Raw genomic sequence first — 18,637 nt, forward strand, 5'->3', positions numbered from 1 at the left:
GAGATCCTCAAAAGGAATTAGGACAGCTAGTACAACTCGATTGGGGTCTGAGGATTAGATAGTAATAATATGTCAATGTTACCTTCCCAATTTTCATGTATTGTAGTTATACCGAAGCATTCTTCTTGGAAATACAAAAGTATTGGAGGGTGGTGCAGCATCATGACAGCGACTTATTCTCAAAAGGGAAAAATTTTATTTGTACAGTATTTACAACCCTTCTGTTAAGTCTCAGATTGTTTCAAAATTTTTTCTTTAAAAAACAGAATTCAGAACACTAATCAGTAGATTCTTATTAGAGCTGATAAAGAAATTCAATATGATATATAACTAAGAAAATATAATTTTAATCATGGTAAACTTTGTTCAATTCCTGTGTCCACTGTGCACATGTTCTTCAAAACTGTTTTGGTTTTATTATTAATTTCCCTTGAAATTTTTCTCATGCATGACTTTCAAAATCTTGTTTACACACATGCACACACACACATAATTAGGAGAGCAAAATGTTCATAGATGCTGTAAAGTTATGTGAGTTCTATTTTTAAAATAAAAAAAGTACGTATTACTAAAAAAATAACTTCTCCCCCTTGTGGCAAACATTGAAAATACATTCTACTGGAGCACTATAATGGAGAGGCACTTGGGTATTATTCCTTATAAAATATTCTCACGTAACTTCATGTGAATCCCCCACGTTATCCTCTAAATGGTAACAGTATTTACAAACAATACACTTAGAGGTAGCTTCACAGTTTTCTTTACATCCAGCATTGTCCAGACTCTATTTGGATATTTTCTATAGCAAAAAGCTAAGGGTTATTTTTCTAAAAACAGGGACTCACTATGTTGCCCAGGGTGGTCTTGAACTCCTAGGTTCAAGTGTTCTTCCCACCTCAGCCTCCCAAGTAGCTGGGAAGCTGCAGACTTGATAAAAGTGCTACAATAAAAGGCCAGTTGAAAGGAACCAGTTACGGTATAAAGATTAAAATGATAGACAGGCAAAGAGGGATGGCCTCACTTAAAGGCACCTGCCAACTTAAGATTACAGGGGCATCAGGAAGACTTCTCATCTCTCAAAGTTTAATCTCAAAACTCTGGAAGTCCACCATTGGAGACTAATTCCTTTGTTAGTTCTGTCCAACCATTACTTAGTTTATTAACATAAAGATAACTGGAAAGGATACGACACTTTCTTCATTTAAGATTCCCAGTGGTGAAAACAAAGAAAGTCACTCATCTAAGCTATAAATGAAACTTAACTTTCTTATTCCAGGTTCCTACTTCCTTTCTTAACCCTCCATATTTCCTCCTATTAAGTCACTAGGCACTTATGATTCTATGTTTTACTGACCTTTCACTGATTATAAAGTAATTTAAGTGATTTCTGAAAGTAAACTTAATTCCAGTTTCAGACTTTTAAATTAAAAGTGGCTCAGTTGGATACTGTCTCTTAAACACAGTAATATAAATATTAGTATCTTGGCTAAAATGAATTATTGACAATTTTAATACATGTTGCACAGTACATATTAATATAGAAAAATACATGTTATCAGCAGCATAATGTTGACCATGTTCTAATCCATTCCACCTGCTCAAATATTAGTGCAAATAATTATATATTTGTAATGCATCACTGCTGTCTAGCAAAATCTACGCCTTCTGAATAAATGACTTTCCTCTGAGGTTGACTGCTATTTGAAGTATGATGTAATATATTCCTATTTAAACTGGCTTTGTATGGTGAGGCAGACTGCGACCTTCTAAACCACTTAGAAAATGGGCAAGTGTGTTTAATTACTCATCTTTCCCCCCAAAAGTAGATATTTAAACACAAAACAAAGGTTAATGGTATCTATCAAATAATAATGATAAAACACATTGCGTCTAGTTCAAAAATAGGAATTTTGTTAAGCCCACGGGCAGCCTAACTGCTGTAATTTGGCAATTAAAATCTCTATTCTCTAAATGTCAGGTTTCTGTCCCCTATACATTTGAACAGTTGTTTCTTCCCTAAATTTGTAAAGAGAACTGATTGATCAGTGGTAGAAATAAAAGGTAAGAGTTATAACAGCTTTTAAAACCCTCAACATGCAATTCTGATTACATGAAAATGACTATCTACTGTTAATACACTAAATATTTTGCCTTACACTTTCACTCCAGCATTAGTCATTTAAAAACTACCAATGTATTAAATAGTTAACACAATTGGCAAGCCTATGACATTTAAAATAGTTTTTGAACATAAAAACACTGATTTCTTCATATCTTCCAAGGTAGAGTTGTCATTTACTTCTATGTCACAAAATATAGTACAAAATATTTGGTCTCTTTCTATTGTGAAAATTATCAAGCTGGAAAAGTATATAAAATAATACCAATAAAGACTTGTGATAGACATATTTCTATTAGGTACAAACTTAACATTAAAGTTTCATGACCACTTATAAAATTTAAAAAAATCAAATTTAGAAAGTATGACCACACATTGAACATATTAAGAAAAGCACAACAGTAAATTAGATATTGACCCTGTATGCCAGCTCTGTAATATAAATGCTACAATAAGACTCATATTGGAAGAAACGATTAAGCAAAACTAATGAACCTACCAAACTAAAGGATCTATTTAATGTTATGTAAGGAGAACAGCATATAGAACCTAAAAGTGAGTGAGAAAAGATTTAGGTTTCAATCTGAGCATTTTACTAGCTGTAGACCTTCACTGGTCTACTTACCTTTCTAGGCATTAGGTTTTTCATCTGTCAAATGGAAATAATAGTACCCAAATCCTAGGGTTGCTCTAGAATCAAATAATATATGCAAAGGACTTATTAGCACAGTGTGTGAGACTTAAACCAATACATGTAACTATAATTATCTTTATTATGCAGTAAAATTTTTTAAATTGCTAACTTTTAACTTTATGTAGAATTATTCAGTCTGACAATATGAACTGATCTTTTCTTCTAAAGTACATAATAATGTATTACAGGATAGGTCAGAGAGAAATAGTACAGAAACTGAATACAGTTAAACTAATTGAATGAAAGCACAAAATGCTTTGTATGTAAAATTCAGCAATATATGGATAATATGCAGAATATTTTTGCATTAAAAAAAGTTAATCTCCCAGATGTTAGCTTTGTTAGTCATCAATGATTTATGTACCGACTTAACTGCTGTCTCTCAAACACAGTTCAAGCATGCCTTAGCCGCTACCTTGAGAACTTGATCACTTTAAGGGGTTTTGTGGCATTTCAAAAATCAACATCTCTTTATCCAGATCCTTGTAAATATTTACCATCATAGGTAAGAAAAACGCATTTTAGGGAAGCAGTGAATTCTCCACTTGGAATCAATCTACTGATTGATAATTAAATTATTTCCCTGTGAACCAGAAGGCTAGTACTCAGAAAGCAAAATACTTAGAAGTGAAAGAGGGGGAAAAAAAGAATGATCTACAATGTAATATAAATTAACCTAATTTAAATTAGATTTTAATTTAACTTACTTTGACAGTTCTTTTTAAAATAAGGAAGATTCTAAGGACTTGCAACTATGGCAATTCTCAAAATGGCACTAAATATTGTCTTGGAATGGTCAGGTGGTCATCTGTCTAAAGATCCATCCAGCTACTATTTAATAATTCTTCATAAGGACACTTCATCTACTCTGGTTGACTGTCATTTTCAACATCATAATTTATATAAGGTAGGCTTCCTTTATTAAACTCATATTCTGTATTTCAGATATTTTTCAATTTTAGAAAAACAATATGCAGTGTGTTAGAGCATATTTTCAACTTCATTCAATGCATTATGTAAATATTGCATATTAACTCATGTGGTATTGTGTAATACTGCAAAGATTGCATTTATGTAAATGTTGGTTAAAGTTACCAATTATACAAAGCTCCATTCTCTACCTAAAATTTTACCATGTGCAAATGAAAAACATTTTACTTATTGATCATCTCTTCTGAGCCATACACTTTGGGCAAAATTTTGTGATGGCTATAAATATGAAAACACTTAAAAAATCAGAATACAAAGAATGCATATTGCTTCACATGACACATTTTTTTTTCCCCTTAGAGAAAGACCATCTGTTTAGGATAAATTTCTAGTCTTATTTATATAGTCAGTATTTTTTGCTAAAAAGGAAAGTGAGAAGACCTATGCTGTGAAAACTTTTTTAAATCTTACATTTTTAAATAAAAAAATCATTTATAAAATTCAGGATGGATGGCTCTAAAATATAAAAAGAGTGAAATAAAAAAACAACTGCAGGGAATTTGTTTATTGAGCATTAATGTTAACACTTCTAAATTAAGTATTCACTTATGAATTTTGTCACTGTCCTATCAACGGACATAATAGAAAATATTGCACAGAACTCAAGCATGAAAATAATTAACAAAATAACTAAGCAACAAGTGTATGCTTTACATTTTAAAAATTAATCCAAACAAAATAATTTGAAGCACTTCTCTGATTTGGAAGTCTTAAAATGTTATCTCATGTTTTATTTGAGATTTTTTTTGTTTTTTCTTTTTTTACAAATTGACACTGTACAAAGAGCTTAAATGGCCAGTAAAACTACTGCCTTAAAATTGTTGGCTTTAAGTAACAGAGGTAAAATTTGAATTCACATCAGAGCTTTCTAAAATGGCAATAGTACAAGCATATGACTTTCTCTAGTATCCAAAACCTGTTCTGGCTTTTCCTTGGCTAGAAAACAGGACAGCCTTCTAAAGCTGTCATATATGTCCTAAAATTCTTTGAAAAAAGTTGGTATACTTCATTCCCTTGCTTACCTTGGTAACACTGGACTAAACAGAAAATGAAGAAAATTCAGTCAATAGTAACTTAAACAGTACTAAGTTAGCTCTGGACTTAGAAGGTTTGGTAAAGTTGATGACATTCAGATTAAGGTTCTCAGAAGAAAAGCAGTTTTCCAAAAACAGGCTTAAAAGCCTGTATTAAAGAAAAAATGCCAAGAGTGAGTAATACTTAAGTTTATCTGTTCCTAGAAGACTATGAACAACACGATGGGAGCTGAAATATTACATATAATTTAGAATGCATTCTCCCAGAGCAAGTTTACAAGGTTTATAGAATAGCAATGGCCTTTCTAAATTTTCACTTGATGTTCAAAATTTTATAAGTGATTTAATACATCATCAAATTAAGTCAATTCCATTAACTATATCCAAGTAGGAATAACTTCAGAAATGCTTTGAAAAAGGACAATGACAGACCTATAGACATGAAAAGCAACCACTCTTTGCAAAGCTCATCTCCAAATCTATCAATTCTCAATTCCTCTTAAAATAAAAGACTAACCACATATTCAGCCATTCCATCTTATTCAAGTTTAGCATTACGACAGAAAATCTTAAAGGGCTGCATTGTTGCTAAACACTATCAATATTTCTTATATGCACCATTTAGACTATACCTCACTTTTTTTACTTCCCTTATAATATTAAAATAATGAATAAATATGGTCCGTTAGTTAAGGTCCTCCACCTTAAGTGAAATATAAAATAAGGTAGTTTTATCAATTTCTTACTAGAATTGGCTTAAAATCTATTTACCAAACAAGAAATAGTAAACTTTTAAGTTTTACCCAGAAAGCAGTATTCTGATCCACTCCTAATGTCTACATAAAATATTTCATCATTTTAGTTCAGTTTATGACATTTTTTGGACTAGTACTAATGTTGTCCCTCAGAAAAAAATCCAATCAACCAACTACAGAAAGTAAACTTAATTGTTAACCTTTTGAAAGAGGCAAAAAAATTATTTATGAAAACCTAAAATAACCTGATTAACAATTGATGCTGAAAAGGTCATTAAAAACTGAGGAATAATAAATGTAGTTTTCCTGTATTTTGCCTATTATTAATGGGAAACAGAATGGCAAAATTTCTAAATGGAGTATGTTAAAAGTACAAGAACCGAAAACACTGGTAACATTTCCTTTGCCTTCTGACAGCAACATTTTCTAGGATGAAAACAGTGACATGTAGTTTTAAAGAATCTGAAATGTCTACATTCAAGAATGAAATTAAAATTCAACATACGGGGAAAAAAGCAAAATATAGTTAGTGGTATCCAAACTTTAAATAAAACCTCAAAGGTAAGTATGGCTGCTGTTTTGTTCCAGTCACTGTTTCACAAAATGTTGGCTGTGTCATAAGGTATCTCCTGTGCTTTCTATCAACCGAGGCCTGCTGAAGTACAAGAAATTCCTCTGTAAAGGAATTGACATTGAATTCCTTTGTAAATTCAATCTCAGCTGAAGTGTCGAGCAAGGCGGGCAGATCTATAATCAGCACGAAGTTGTACGAAGGAGTGAAGTATATTCTTGTCCAGATTAGCAAGTTGTTCTCCTGAGCAGACTTGCTTTAAATTATCTGGGGCAACTACCAGAAGATTGCAAAGAGCATGCAGAGTATCAAAAAGATGTAATACCATTGGAATCTAAATTGAGAGAAGAAAAAAAGTAACATTGAAACAAAACAGTTTCCAGTTTTACAATTAGCTTGTAACTTCTTACATACTGTCAGGTGGGACTTACTAGTGTGGGTGGAGTTCAACATATTAGAATTTTTTAAAGATCACAAAGCATTAAAACTTAAAGATTTCGTAGTTAAATAAACTTACTATAATATTTCAAAAAGATTCATATGTCAATTCTCTTCAATATAACAATCACATATACTTCAGTGGACTAAAACTAGTTATTAATATATAGTATTTTTCATAATTTAAATGTTACAGAAAACTTCAGAGGGACATAAAATGAAGACAACATTATTTTCCTAATGTGTGACATATACAGCATTAGTCATGGATGTCAATAAGTCAAAGACTGTGGAACTGAAAATACACTGTGAAGCAAAAATGTGTTTAATATTAAATATGTGGGCCAGGTGTGGTGGCTCATTCCTGTAAACCCAGCACTTTGGGAGGCTGAGGCAGCGGATCACTTGAGCCCAGGAGAGACCAGCCTGGGCAACATTGTGAAACCCTGTCTCTGGAAAACAAAATAAAATTTAAAATTTAAAATTAAAAGAAAATGACTGGAACAACACTGTTTCAGGTAGAATGTGTTAATCTATCTCATACAATATCAACAAAAGTTATAAACCTTTCACTAATTATAAGTAAATAGTGATTTTTAATGATCTGACTTATGTTCCTGGGCCTATTTGCAAGTTTGATGTTTTTGTGTATACATACCTTGAAGTCTTTGGCACACTTCCTATATTCAGCTACATCACAAATTGCCAACATGCCACCCATACAACTGTAGGAATATTGTTGAAGATGCTCATAGATAAGTCGATGAAAACGTACTCCAAGTTCCATCAAAACTGTATCCACATTCTTCCCATCCATGGAATTTTTAATCTTCTCCACTTGTTTTCTTACGTAAGCACAGACTTTTACACAGGCCTATAAAAGTTTTTCTACACTCATTATACAGAAATGTATACCAGCTTAGCTAAAGAGGAAATACATAGTTTCTCATTAATCTGTAAGTATAAAAGAAAAAATCTAGGGCACAGTAGGATACACCAATGAAAATGTTAGCAAAGTATTAACAAATTGAATCATTTTACTCACATTAGTATATTGAATCAAAACATTGTTTTCATCTTCTGGCTTAAAATCTGTTTTCTTTTGTTCTGCAGCCAAAATATGCTTCATCTGTCCAATCATACAATTTAATGTCCTAGAGAATTGAGACCACAACATTCTTTAACCCATCTAACTTATTCTATGTTTATATTTAATTATATTATTTATGCTAAATTAAATCAGTTATTTAATATCCTATCACCATAAAATTCTTTCACTATTGGTAAACTTTAGATATTAGAAAAAGTCAGCTCTAGGTCTTAATATGAAAGAGCTCTTGGTTTTATTATCTTTCTGCTCAAAACAGAGGGCAAAAATTCTTTGTGCAATACTTCAAGATTCAAAGATCTCAGAAGCCTGTCACTAATTTAATTCCTTAACAGCTAAGGATCTTCAAAGGCAAAAACCATATACAAGTTAACTATCCCTTTCTCAAAATTCTTGGGACCAGAAGTGTTTTGGATTTTGAAATTTTTCAGATTTTGGAATATTTGTATATACATAATAAGATACCTTGGGGATGGGACCCATTCTAAACACAAAACTCATCTATGTTTCATATATATCTTATACATGTAGACTGAGAGTAACTTTATAAAATATTTTAATAGTTTTATATATGAAACATTTATGTTCACTGAGCCATCAGAAAGCAAAGATGTCACTATCTCAGACACCCATGTGGGCAATCCATGGCTGTCTGGCATCACCATCATTCCTGACTCTGAATTTATATGCTACCAGTAAGCAATCATTTTCTTATACTTATTCACACATAAGTACTTAACAGTAAAAAAGATGACATGCCATTCAGAGAAAAAATAAGTTTAAGGTAACCAAACAGCACAGTAACATCACCACAATACCTGTATTGCCTATTAAACAACAACAAACAAGGTAGCAGGTTTTCAGTCTCCACCTACGATGCTGTGCTTTCATGAAAAGGTACTCTATCCTACATTTTATTTTTTTAGGTGACAAGAAACATCAGAAGCAGTTGAGAAACCAGAAAGCAGGACCTCTTTGGATGAGGAGATATTCTGCTGGATGGCTTCTTAAAAGTTTCCTCTGGAGTTATCTGACTCATTAATAATGGTTTTTGTCTAGAAGTCTCTATTTGATTTTGTAAACTGATATGACTTCTTGTTCTTTTACGAATGTACACTGCTGTACTTTTTTTTATAAGTCCATTGCACATTTTCACCATGTAATCTACAGGCATTTTTTCTGCAGTGTTAGCAACATTACTTTGTCACTATTATCACAATCACCTTGATTTAGAACCATTTTGGCTATTTCACTACCAGTCCATGAATGAGCAACTGGAGTCTCACTGATGTTAAAAATTATTTGATATTCACTTCATCCAACTTACTGACAGACTCTAAATCTATTATTTTTTGTATATGTAAGAAGTCAGACATCACTTTTTTCTCACTTGAAATATGGAAATCTTCAAAGTCACTACCTTGTTCATCCTCTTCACTGAACATAGCTGAAGGCCAGAGGTTGTGCCAGGCATGCATCACTGTCTTTAGTCACTGTGTTCCAAGCACTGGCAACAGCATATACAGCATCTTCCAAGCTCAACTCATTTTGAAAACCTTCCATACTCCTACCTCTGTTCACCGTTGCTAGCATGCTGTTCAAGAAAGTGTTCTGAGAGGCCGAAGTGGGAGGATAACTTGAGGGCGGGAGTTAGAGACAAGACTGGCCAACATGGTGAAACCCTGTCTCTACTAAAAATACAAAAATTAGCCAGGTGTGGTGGTGGGCGCCTGTAGTACCAGCTACTCAGGAGGCTGAGGCAGAAGAATTGCTTGACCCGGGAAGATGAAGTTGCAGTGACCTGAGATGGTGTCGCTGCACCACTCCAGCCTGGGCAAGACTCTGTCTCCAAAAAAAAAAAAAAAAAAAGACAGTGTTCTGAGACAGGGTCTCGCTCCATTACCCAGGATAAATGCAGTGTGATGATTGCTCACTGCAGCCTGGACATACCAGGCTCAAGTGATCCACCCAACTCAGCCTCCTGAGTAGTTGGAACTACAGGCACATGCCAGAACACCTGTCTAATTCTTAAATTTTTTGGGGGGTAGAGACAGGGTCTTACTACGTTGCCTTAGGCTGGTCTCAAACTCCTGGGCTCAAGTGATCCTCCTGCCTCAGCCTTCCAAAGTGTTGGAATTATAGGCTTGAGCCACCATGCCCACCCAAGAAAGTGTTTCTATATTTACTCTTCATTGATGTAAATATACCTTGGTCAGAAGACTGAATAAAGTCACATTTGGGAAAAAGTATGACACGAACAGTTGTCAAGGAATAACAAAATCTTGTAGTTGTCATCCAGCCCAGCCTTTCTGCAGTATGTGCAAGCCACTAGTACAAAACGTTTGTAAAACCAATCAGAAAAGACACCCTTGGTTATCCATGCCTTTCTGTTAGCATAACAGTGGACCCAACAAGAAATTCATTCCTTGGAAACAATGAAGATGCAAGCTTTAGCCTATTACAGCAAGCTTACACTTATACATGCCTGCTGTATTAGCACACCCCAGCACAGTTACTCTGCCCTTGGCATCCTCAATTTCTGTAAAAGCCATTTTATCACCTGTATTGTCAGTGTCTTCCTGGGGCAGTAATGCCAAAAGAGTAGTGTTTCATCAACATTATAGACTTATTCTCATACCAGATTTTCATCAGCAATAACCTTGGCAAACTCATTAAGGAATTTCTCTGCTGCTTCATGATGCTTTATCACAACAAACCTTTAAAAACATAATGCCGTGTCTGTTCTTAACTTTTGGCAAACAGCCTATTGAATAGCCATGATTCCCTTCAATTTTTAATTCATCGTGATAGATCTTTGTTTGTTTCATGATCACCATACCATTAAGTGGCAATGTATTCATTGCAATGCTGACAGATCCACTCTTTCAATACATAATCAAGATCTTCACTTTTAGCTTTATGTAGTGTTTTTATATTTTTCATTAACTTCCATTCATCACTTTCAGCACAGAGTTTCTCCTTCTGTTTCTTCAGGTAATATATGGTGGTCATTCCAATACCATACTCTTCTGTAATACATTTCACACTTACACCACCATCCTGTTTGTCCAACAGCTTTGATAAACGTAAGTGCTGCTAGGTATGGTGACTCATACCTGTAATCCCAGCACTTTGTGAGGCTGAAGTGGGAGGATCACTTGAGCCCAGGAGTTCAAAAACTCTATCTCTACATACAAAAAAAAAAAAAAAAAATGGCTGGGTATGGTGGTGTGCATCTGTGATCTGAGCTACTCAAGAGGCTGAGATGGGAGGACTGTGTGAACCCAGGAGTTCAAAGTTGCAGTGAGCTATGATTACACCACTGCACATCAGCCTGGGTGACAGAGTAAGACCATGGTCTCTAAACAAAGTATTTTTATTTTTATTTATTTATTTATTTATTCATTTTTTGAGATGGAGTTCTGCTCTTGTTGCCCAGTCTGGAGTGCAGTGGCGTGATCTTGGCTCACTGCAAGCTCTGACTGCTGGGTTCAAGCAATTCTCCTGCCTCAGCCTCTTGAGTAGCTGGGATTACAGGTGCCTGCCACCATGCCTGACCAATTTTTGTATTTTTAGTAGAGATAGGGTTTCACCATGTTGGCCAGGCTGGTCTCGAACTCCTGACCTCAGGTGATCCACCCACCTCAGCCTCCCAAAGTGCTAGGATTACAGGAGTAAGCCACTGCATCTGGCCACAAAAAAAATTTTTTTTAAAGATAAACAGGCTGAGTGCAGTAGTTCACGCCTGTAATCCCAGCACTTTGGGAGGCTGAGGCAGGTGGGTCATTTAAGGCCAGGAGTTCGAGACCAGCCTGGCCAACATGGCAAAACCCTGTCTCCACTAAAAATACAAAAAATTAGCTGGGCACGGTGGCGTGCACTTGTAGTCCCAGCTACTCGGGAGGCTGAGGCAGGAGAATTGCTTGAACCCAGGAGTCAGGGGTTGAAGAGAGCCAAGATCACGCCACTGCACTCCAGCCTGGGCAACAGAGAGGGACTCCACCTCAAAAAACAAAAACAAACAAAAGGATAAACTTCCTCTTTTTCTTATCATTGTTAACCACAGTGGTATCTGTAGGCCTTTTTGAGATTTCACATCTTTATACCACAGAGCACAGAATAAGGAGAAAAAAAAAGCACACACACAGTGAGTAATACACACAGGTCTTGGCTGCATGTGAGGCATTGTGAGCAACCTACCACTGGCATGTCCAGCCTACACACATGCCATTTTATTATTCTTTGTAGGCATGCTTATTGTGGGGGCAGGGGATTCGGACATGCACAGAAAATATTTATCACAACTGAAGAGGGTTGGGAGGGTCTTTTTTCCCTTGGGGGTACTCAAATAAACCATGTGCTGTGCATCTGTATTTTGACTGTGCCCTGTCATGAGATCAGGTGTAAAATTTTCCACTTGTAGGGTAATGTCAGCACTCAAAAAGTTTCAAGTTTCAAATTCTGAAGCATTTTTATTTTGAATTTTTGGATTAGGGATGCTGAATGTGTACAGAATGCTTCCAGTGGAGATAGGGAACTTATGAAGAATTGACAAGGTTGGGAAAAACAGGTAGGAGCAACGCTGAGTCGCACTGTGTAAGGACAATCAGAAGGATGGATAAGAGGTACTAAAGACTCAACTGAGAAGTGAAAGCATGGATTTGCAGTGGTACCAATAACGTACATGTTATGTGATATTCTCCAACAGCGAGGAGCCAACCAGTTATGGGAATAAAAGAGACTGCACCTGTCAGAGGTTAGGGTCTGTAAGACAGTTGTGTTTGAAGGAAATGTACTTTAGGGTATTTCAAGAAAGTAATTCAAAAGATGGACCAAGTGATATAAGCACAATAACTAAAGAAATAAAGCTAGGAAAAGGATAATAGATTGGCATAAGATGAAAAGATTAAGAGACAGAGGTCCTGCTGAAGTCAGAAAAATCCCAGGACCAGATGGTCTTACTAGTGAATTCTACCCAACATTAAACGAAGAATTGGCTGGGCGTGGTGGCTCACACCTGTAAGCCCAGCACTTTGGGAGGCTGAGGCGGGTGGACTGCCTGAGGTCAGGAGTTCACGACCAGTCTGGCCAACACGGTAAAACTCCGTCTCTATTAAAAATAGAAAAAATTAGCTGGGTATGGTGGTGTGTGCCTGTAATTCCAGCGTTCAGGAGGGTGAGGCAAGGGGAATTGCTTGAACCAGGGAGGTGGAGGTTGCAGTGAGCCAAGATTGTGCCACTGGTCTCCAGCCTGGAAAGACGGAGACATCATCTCCAAAAAAAGAAGAAGAAGAATTACCACCAATCGTTCTCAAACTTTTTCAAACAATGGAAGAACTTGTAACACTTTCAAACTCATTTTACAAAGACAGCATTACAGTGATACCAAAGCCAGAGAAGGACAATACAGGTAAGAAAATTACGGGCCAATAACCCTGATGAATACAGATGTTAAAAAAAAAAAAAAAAAAAAAAAAAAAACTAGCAAACTAATTCAATAGCATACTAAAAAGATCATACCCCATAATCAAACAGAATTTATCCCTGAGATTCAAGGATAGTTTAACATATACAGATCTATAAATGTGACAGACCACATTAACAGAATGAAGGATAAAAATCATATGATTGATAATGTGAAAAAAAAAACACTTCTGGTAAAATTCAACACTCTTTCATGACAAAGACTTGCAAACAAATTAGGTATAGAAGGAATATAACTAAAGATAATAAAGATCATATATGACAAGCCCACAACTAATATCAAACTCCATAGTGAAAAGCTCAAAGCTTTTCCTCTAACTAACATCAGGAACAAGAAGGATGTCCACTCTCACCACTTCTTTTCAGCACAGTAGTGGATATCCTAGCCAGAGCACTTAGGCAAGAAAAAGAAATAAAAGACATCTAAATTGGAAAGAAAGAAGTAAAACTGTCTCTTTGCAGATGATATGATCTTAGAGAAAACTCTAAATTTTAGACTCCATCAAAAAATAGAATAAAAGAATTCAGTAAAGTTGCAAGATAAATCATCACACAAAAATCAGTTGTTTTTAAACATTATCAGCAAACTATCCAAAAAAGAAAGAAAAAAAAATCCCATTTACAATAGCATGAAAAAGAAAATATTTAGGAATTAACCAAGGAAGTAAAAGACTTATACACCGAAAAAACTTTAGAACATTTCCAAAAGAAATAAGTAAATGGAAACATATCTCGCGTTTAGGGCTTGAAATAATATTGTTAACACGTCCACACTACCCAAAGCAATTTAGAGTCAGTGCATTCCCAATCAAAATTCCAATGGCATTTTTCACAGAAATAGAAAAAAAAAAAAACACTAAAATTCTTATGGAACCAGAAAAAAATCCTGAATAGCCAAAGCAATTTTGAGAAAGAACAAAACTGGAAGCATCGTACTTCTTGGTTAGAAAATATATTATACAGCTACAGTAATTAATGCAGTATGGTACCGTCATAAAAACAGATATACAGCCCAATGGAACAGGATATAGAGCCCAGAAATAAATCCATCCATTTATGGTCAACTGCTCTTTAACAAGGGTGCCAAGAACACACAATAGGGAAAGGATAGTTTCCTCAATAAATAGTGCTGGAAAACTGGATATCTACACACAGGAAAATGAAATGACACCTTTATCTTAGTCTACACCAAAAAAAAAATCAACTCAAAATGAATTACATTTAATACAAGACCCACAACTATAAAAATAGTAGAAGAAAACATAAGAAAAAAGTTTCTTGACATTGGTGTTGGCAATGACCTTTTGGATATGGCCTCAAAAGCAGAGGCAACAGAAACAAAGACAAATGAGATTGCATCAAACTAAAGAGTTTCTGTACAGCAAAGAAAACAATTAACAGCCTATGAAATGGAAGGAAATATTTGTAAACCATACATCTCAGAGGGGTTTAACACTCCAAATATAGGAACTCAACTCAACAGCAAAAAAATAAATGATCCAACGATTAAAGGCAAAGAACCTGAATAAAACTTTTTGAAAGAAGACATACAGATGGCTAACAGGTATATGAAAAGGTGCTCAACATCACTAGTCATCAGGAAAATGCAATCAATTATCACTTTACACCCGTTAGGATGGTTCTTTTCAAAAAGGCAATAGATAACAAGCATTATCAAGAGTGTAGATAAAAGAGAACATTTGTACACTGTTGATGGTGATGTAAATTGGTACAGCCATTATAGAAAAGTACGGAAATTCCTCAAAAACTTAAAAACAGAGCTACTATATGATCCAACAACCCCACTTCTGATTATCCAGGCATACCTTGTTTTATTCTGCTTTGTTTGATTGTGTTTCACAGATACTGTGGTTTGTTTTGTTTTTTTACAAGTTGCAGGCTTGTGGCAACGCAAGTCTATCAGTGCCATTTTTCCAATAGCATGGGCTCACTTTGTGTTTCTGTGTCACATTTTGGTAATTCTTACAATATTTAAAACATTTTCATTACTGCTAAATCTGTTATGGTGATCTGTGATCAGTGATCTTTGATGTTACTATTTTAATTGTTTTGGGGTACCACAAACCATACCCACATAAGACAGTGAACCTAATTGACAAATATAGTGTATGTTCTGATTACTCTAGTTAATGGCTATTTCCCTGTCTCTCTGCCTCTCTTTGGGCCTCCCTATTCCTTGAAACACAGTAACATTGAAATTAGGACAATTAATAATCCTACAATGGCCTCTAAGTGTTCAACTGAAAAATGTCACATACTTCTCATTTTAAATCAAAAGCTAGAAATGATTAAGCTTAGTGAGGAAGGTATGTTAAATGCCAAGATAGGCCAAAGTAAAAAACTCCAGGATCCAATAAAAACAACATTCTAATAAGGATGAAGGCAATATATAAAAATAATGTTTCTTTTTTTTTATCAAATGTTGTAGCAATATGGTGGAATTAAGATAAATATTTTTCTTCTCTACAAAGTATTTGCATGCTGCTATAATGTGGTGTTTTTATAATTTAAAAAAATGCAAGAGACAAAACCAACAACTTGCCTGTCAATGCCAGTATCCAATTTCATCTCCATTTGTTCAATTATTTCTTTTTTCTTCTGAAGGCATTCAGATAACTTAGGAGAAGAGCTATTGTATATTTAAAAAGGAAAAAGAGTCATATTAATAATCTGAGATTTTCTAAAAGTTTTTATTACACCGATGTGTATTACATTGTATACATTTATAAATACATCTGTATACATGCATTAATATTGTTAACAAATCCAAGAAGCATATAAGAAGCAAAGTAATTATTTAGCATTCACTATGCCCAATTCATTATAATAGACTAAGGAAGAGGACCACTTAAATTTGTTATTTTGATCTCTGAGGAGATATCTCTCAAGAATATAAATGTGACTTTAAAATTATGGAATTATTTGGTTTTCTTTATAAACAAATATCTAGTGTAATACCAACAAAAGTTATAGACTAGCATCACCAGAGTTTTAAGAATACAGTAAATCATACTCTAAAATTTGGAGGGTAACAGCCAATCCAGTTGTATTTTTAAAAACCTGACAATCATATTTGCCTTCTGAATGCTATCAGAATGTCAAAACATTCAAAATATTAAGAAACAGGCAACCCTAATAATTGTGTGAATTCTCTGCTATGTGGTATAACTGATCTTGAAAAGTAAATTTCCTTTCAGAGTATGATTTAGGGATTACAAGTGACTGTTATCTTTGAGAGTGTTTCTGGACTAGTCTTGGCATATCAATGTTTATAACAAAAAGGCAAAAAATTTTATATGAATATTTTTCCTCTTACATAATAGTTCTAAAGAGAATTTTGTAAAGCGTGTTCACATATACACCATCTTATTTGATTCTCAAATGTTTTATAAGTTCATATAAATTGATATGAAGCTATAAACCAAACTTTACTTAATGCCTCATTAAAATCTGTCCTATTAATCTTATAAAATTTTTTGTATGTCTTTATAACAAGTGGGTACATGGACTTTGTCTATCAGATCTTTTAAAAGACGTCAAATTTGCTGAGTTTCACTAAGCTGGAGGTCCTCTTTCACATGAGATTTCAGTTTTAGGTTTGTGACAGATTAAATCTTTTGAAATACACCAAAATTAATAATATAGTGGAAAGAGAAAACAGAAATGCAAGAAGAAACAATATTTAATGTTTTATTTCCTAAGAACTTTTATATTTTTATTTCATTCCACTTGTCCAGTCTGACATTTTTGTGAACATGTACTTTTTAAATTTAATGAAAATATACGTAGAATATTATGTAGAATGCTATAACAGTCACTGAAATATCAATGAAAATCAGATAATTTGACTAACCTTATTAGTGGCATAAGGTGATCATTAAACTGTTTGTCAAAAAGATGAAAAATAGTATTGGCCTGTTGCACAACATCCAAAAAATAAAGATTTGCATTCCTAGAATCTGAAGAGGGAATTCCTAAAACCAGAAAGCATACATATGTTAGAATCATCCTTGAAGAAATTCATCTTGACAACAGAAAAAAAGAATGTGGTTTTTTAATCTATAACATAAATGAAACCACTGTTTTAATACATCAATAATGACTTCTGTGGACAGAAGAGGAAAATCAAGCTAAGCTTGTACTAGTAAAACTCATCCAAAGTTATTTTTATGTCCAATATTCACCATCTACTTTGCCTTCATGATTCATGTGAGCCATGAATACATCTCCACATATTTCTTATAACCAGGCCTCTTTACCTCTGATAATAGTTCGAATAATTCTCTCATTGGTCTTTCTCATTCAAGTCTCTTTATCGTTCATCCTAGATACTGCTGCCATGGTAATATGCCTAAACCGACACATTTCACTTACTGTGCTCTACACTATTTTCTCAAAAATACTCAAAATGTTCTATCTACAGATTACATACCTGATTTTATTCTGGAATTTATTCAGAATAAAATAAAAAGGGAATCAAGCCACTCCATATTCTGACCTCAAAATGTCAGCTGACCTCTGGATTTCCATTTCCTCCTTTTTGTAAAGAATAACAGATGAACTCTAAGGTCCTAGATGTTTATGTTTCTAGCTAAAAGTAAAAGACTTAAGAGACTAAAGAAAATATGCATAGCTAATGTGAAAACACAGGCTTGACACCTAGAGTTCTTTACAGGACAATGATTTTTTTGTCTTAATAATGGAAAATAAAGGTGTTCTCCTCCCCTACCCAAGTAAAAGACAAGATTACCAACCGGTAAGAAAACTGAAGGCTCCAATAACAAATGAACTTTACAAGAGAAAAAAAATCAGTACATATGTAGAAAATATGAATCATTGTTATTAATGAAAGACATAAAAATTAAGGTAATACTGATGTACTTTTTTTCTTTATAGGCATCAGAACTCAGCTACGATGTATGTTTTTAACCATGAAATTAAAATTTTTAAAGAATATTCAATTACAGAAAAACTGGCACACACAAACAGTCCAGCAGTGGCATAAGTTAGTAGGAAAAGAAACCTTTAGGAAAACAGTTTAAATCAAAACAAAAAATTATTGAGAGGCTGAGGAGGGAGAATCGCTTGGAGTCAAGAGTTCAAGAACAGCCTAGGCCCCCATCTCTACAAAACAGCAAGACCCCATCTCCACAAAAAAAGAAAAAATTAGCTGGGCGCAGTGGCATGCACCTATAGTTACAGCTACTCAGGAGGCTGAGTCAGGAGTATTGCTTGAGCCCAGGAGTTCAAAGTTGCCACGAGCCATGACTGTGCCACTGCATGCTAGCCTGGGTGACAAAGCGAGACTCTGTCTCAAAAATAAAAATAAGGGCATATCAAAATTATTACATATACACACTTTAAAAATTTTTTTAATCCCTTACTCAGTTTTATTTTTCTTCACTGCACTTTCTAATCATTTG

At 34.4% G+C, this 18,637-nt stretch overlaps 1 protein-coding gene across 1 annotated transcript in view; it reads right to left on the bottom strand.

Moving 5' to 3' along the window:
* Nucleotides 1-1,492: 1,492 nt before the first annotated feature.
* EXOC5 (exocyst complex component 5) overlaps nt 1,493-18,637 on the bottom strand; it is a 64,544-nt gene continuing 47,399 nt past the window's right edge. Inside the window, exons 14-18 of the mRNA XM_010356234.2 lie at nt 17,068-17,188; nt 15,757-15,843; nt 7,647-7,755; nt 7,260-7,475; nt 1,493-6,497 (exon numbers count right to left, since the gene is read on the bottom strand). Of these exons, the coding sequence (XP_010354536.1) occupies nt 6,309-6,497; nt 7,260-7,475; nt 7,647-7,755; nt 15,757-15,843; nt 17,068-17,188 (722 nt within the window). The 3' untranslated portion in view covers nt 1,493-6,308. The remainder of the gene's footprint in view (nt 6,498-7,259; nt 7,476-7,646; nt 7,756-15,756; nt 15,844-17,067; nt 17,189-18,637) is intronic.

This window comes from Rhinopithecus roxellana, chromosome 5 (assembly GCF_007565055.1).
Source record: "Rhinopithecus roxellana isolate Shanxi Qingling chromosome 5, ASM756505v1, whole genome shotgun sequence".
In the NCBI taxonomy this organism is placed as follows: domain Eukaryota; kingdom Metazoa; phylum Chordata; class Mammalia; order Primates; family Cercopithecidae; genus Rhinopithecus; species Rhinopithecus roxellana.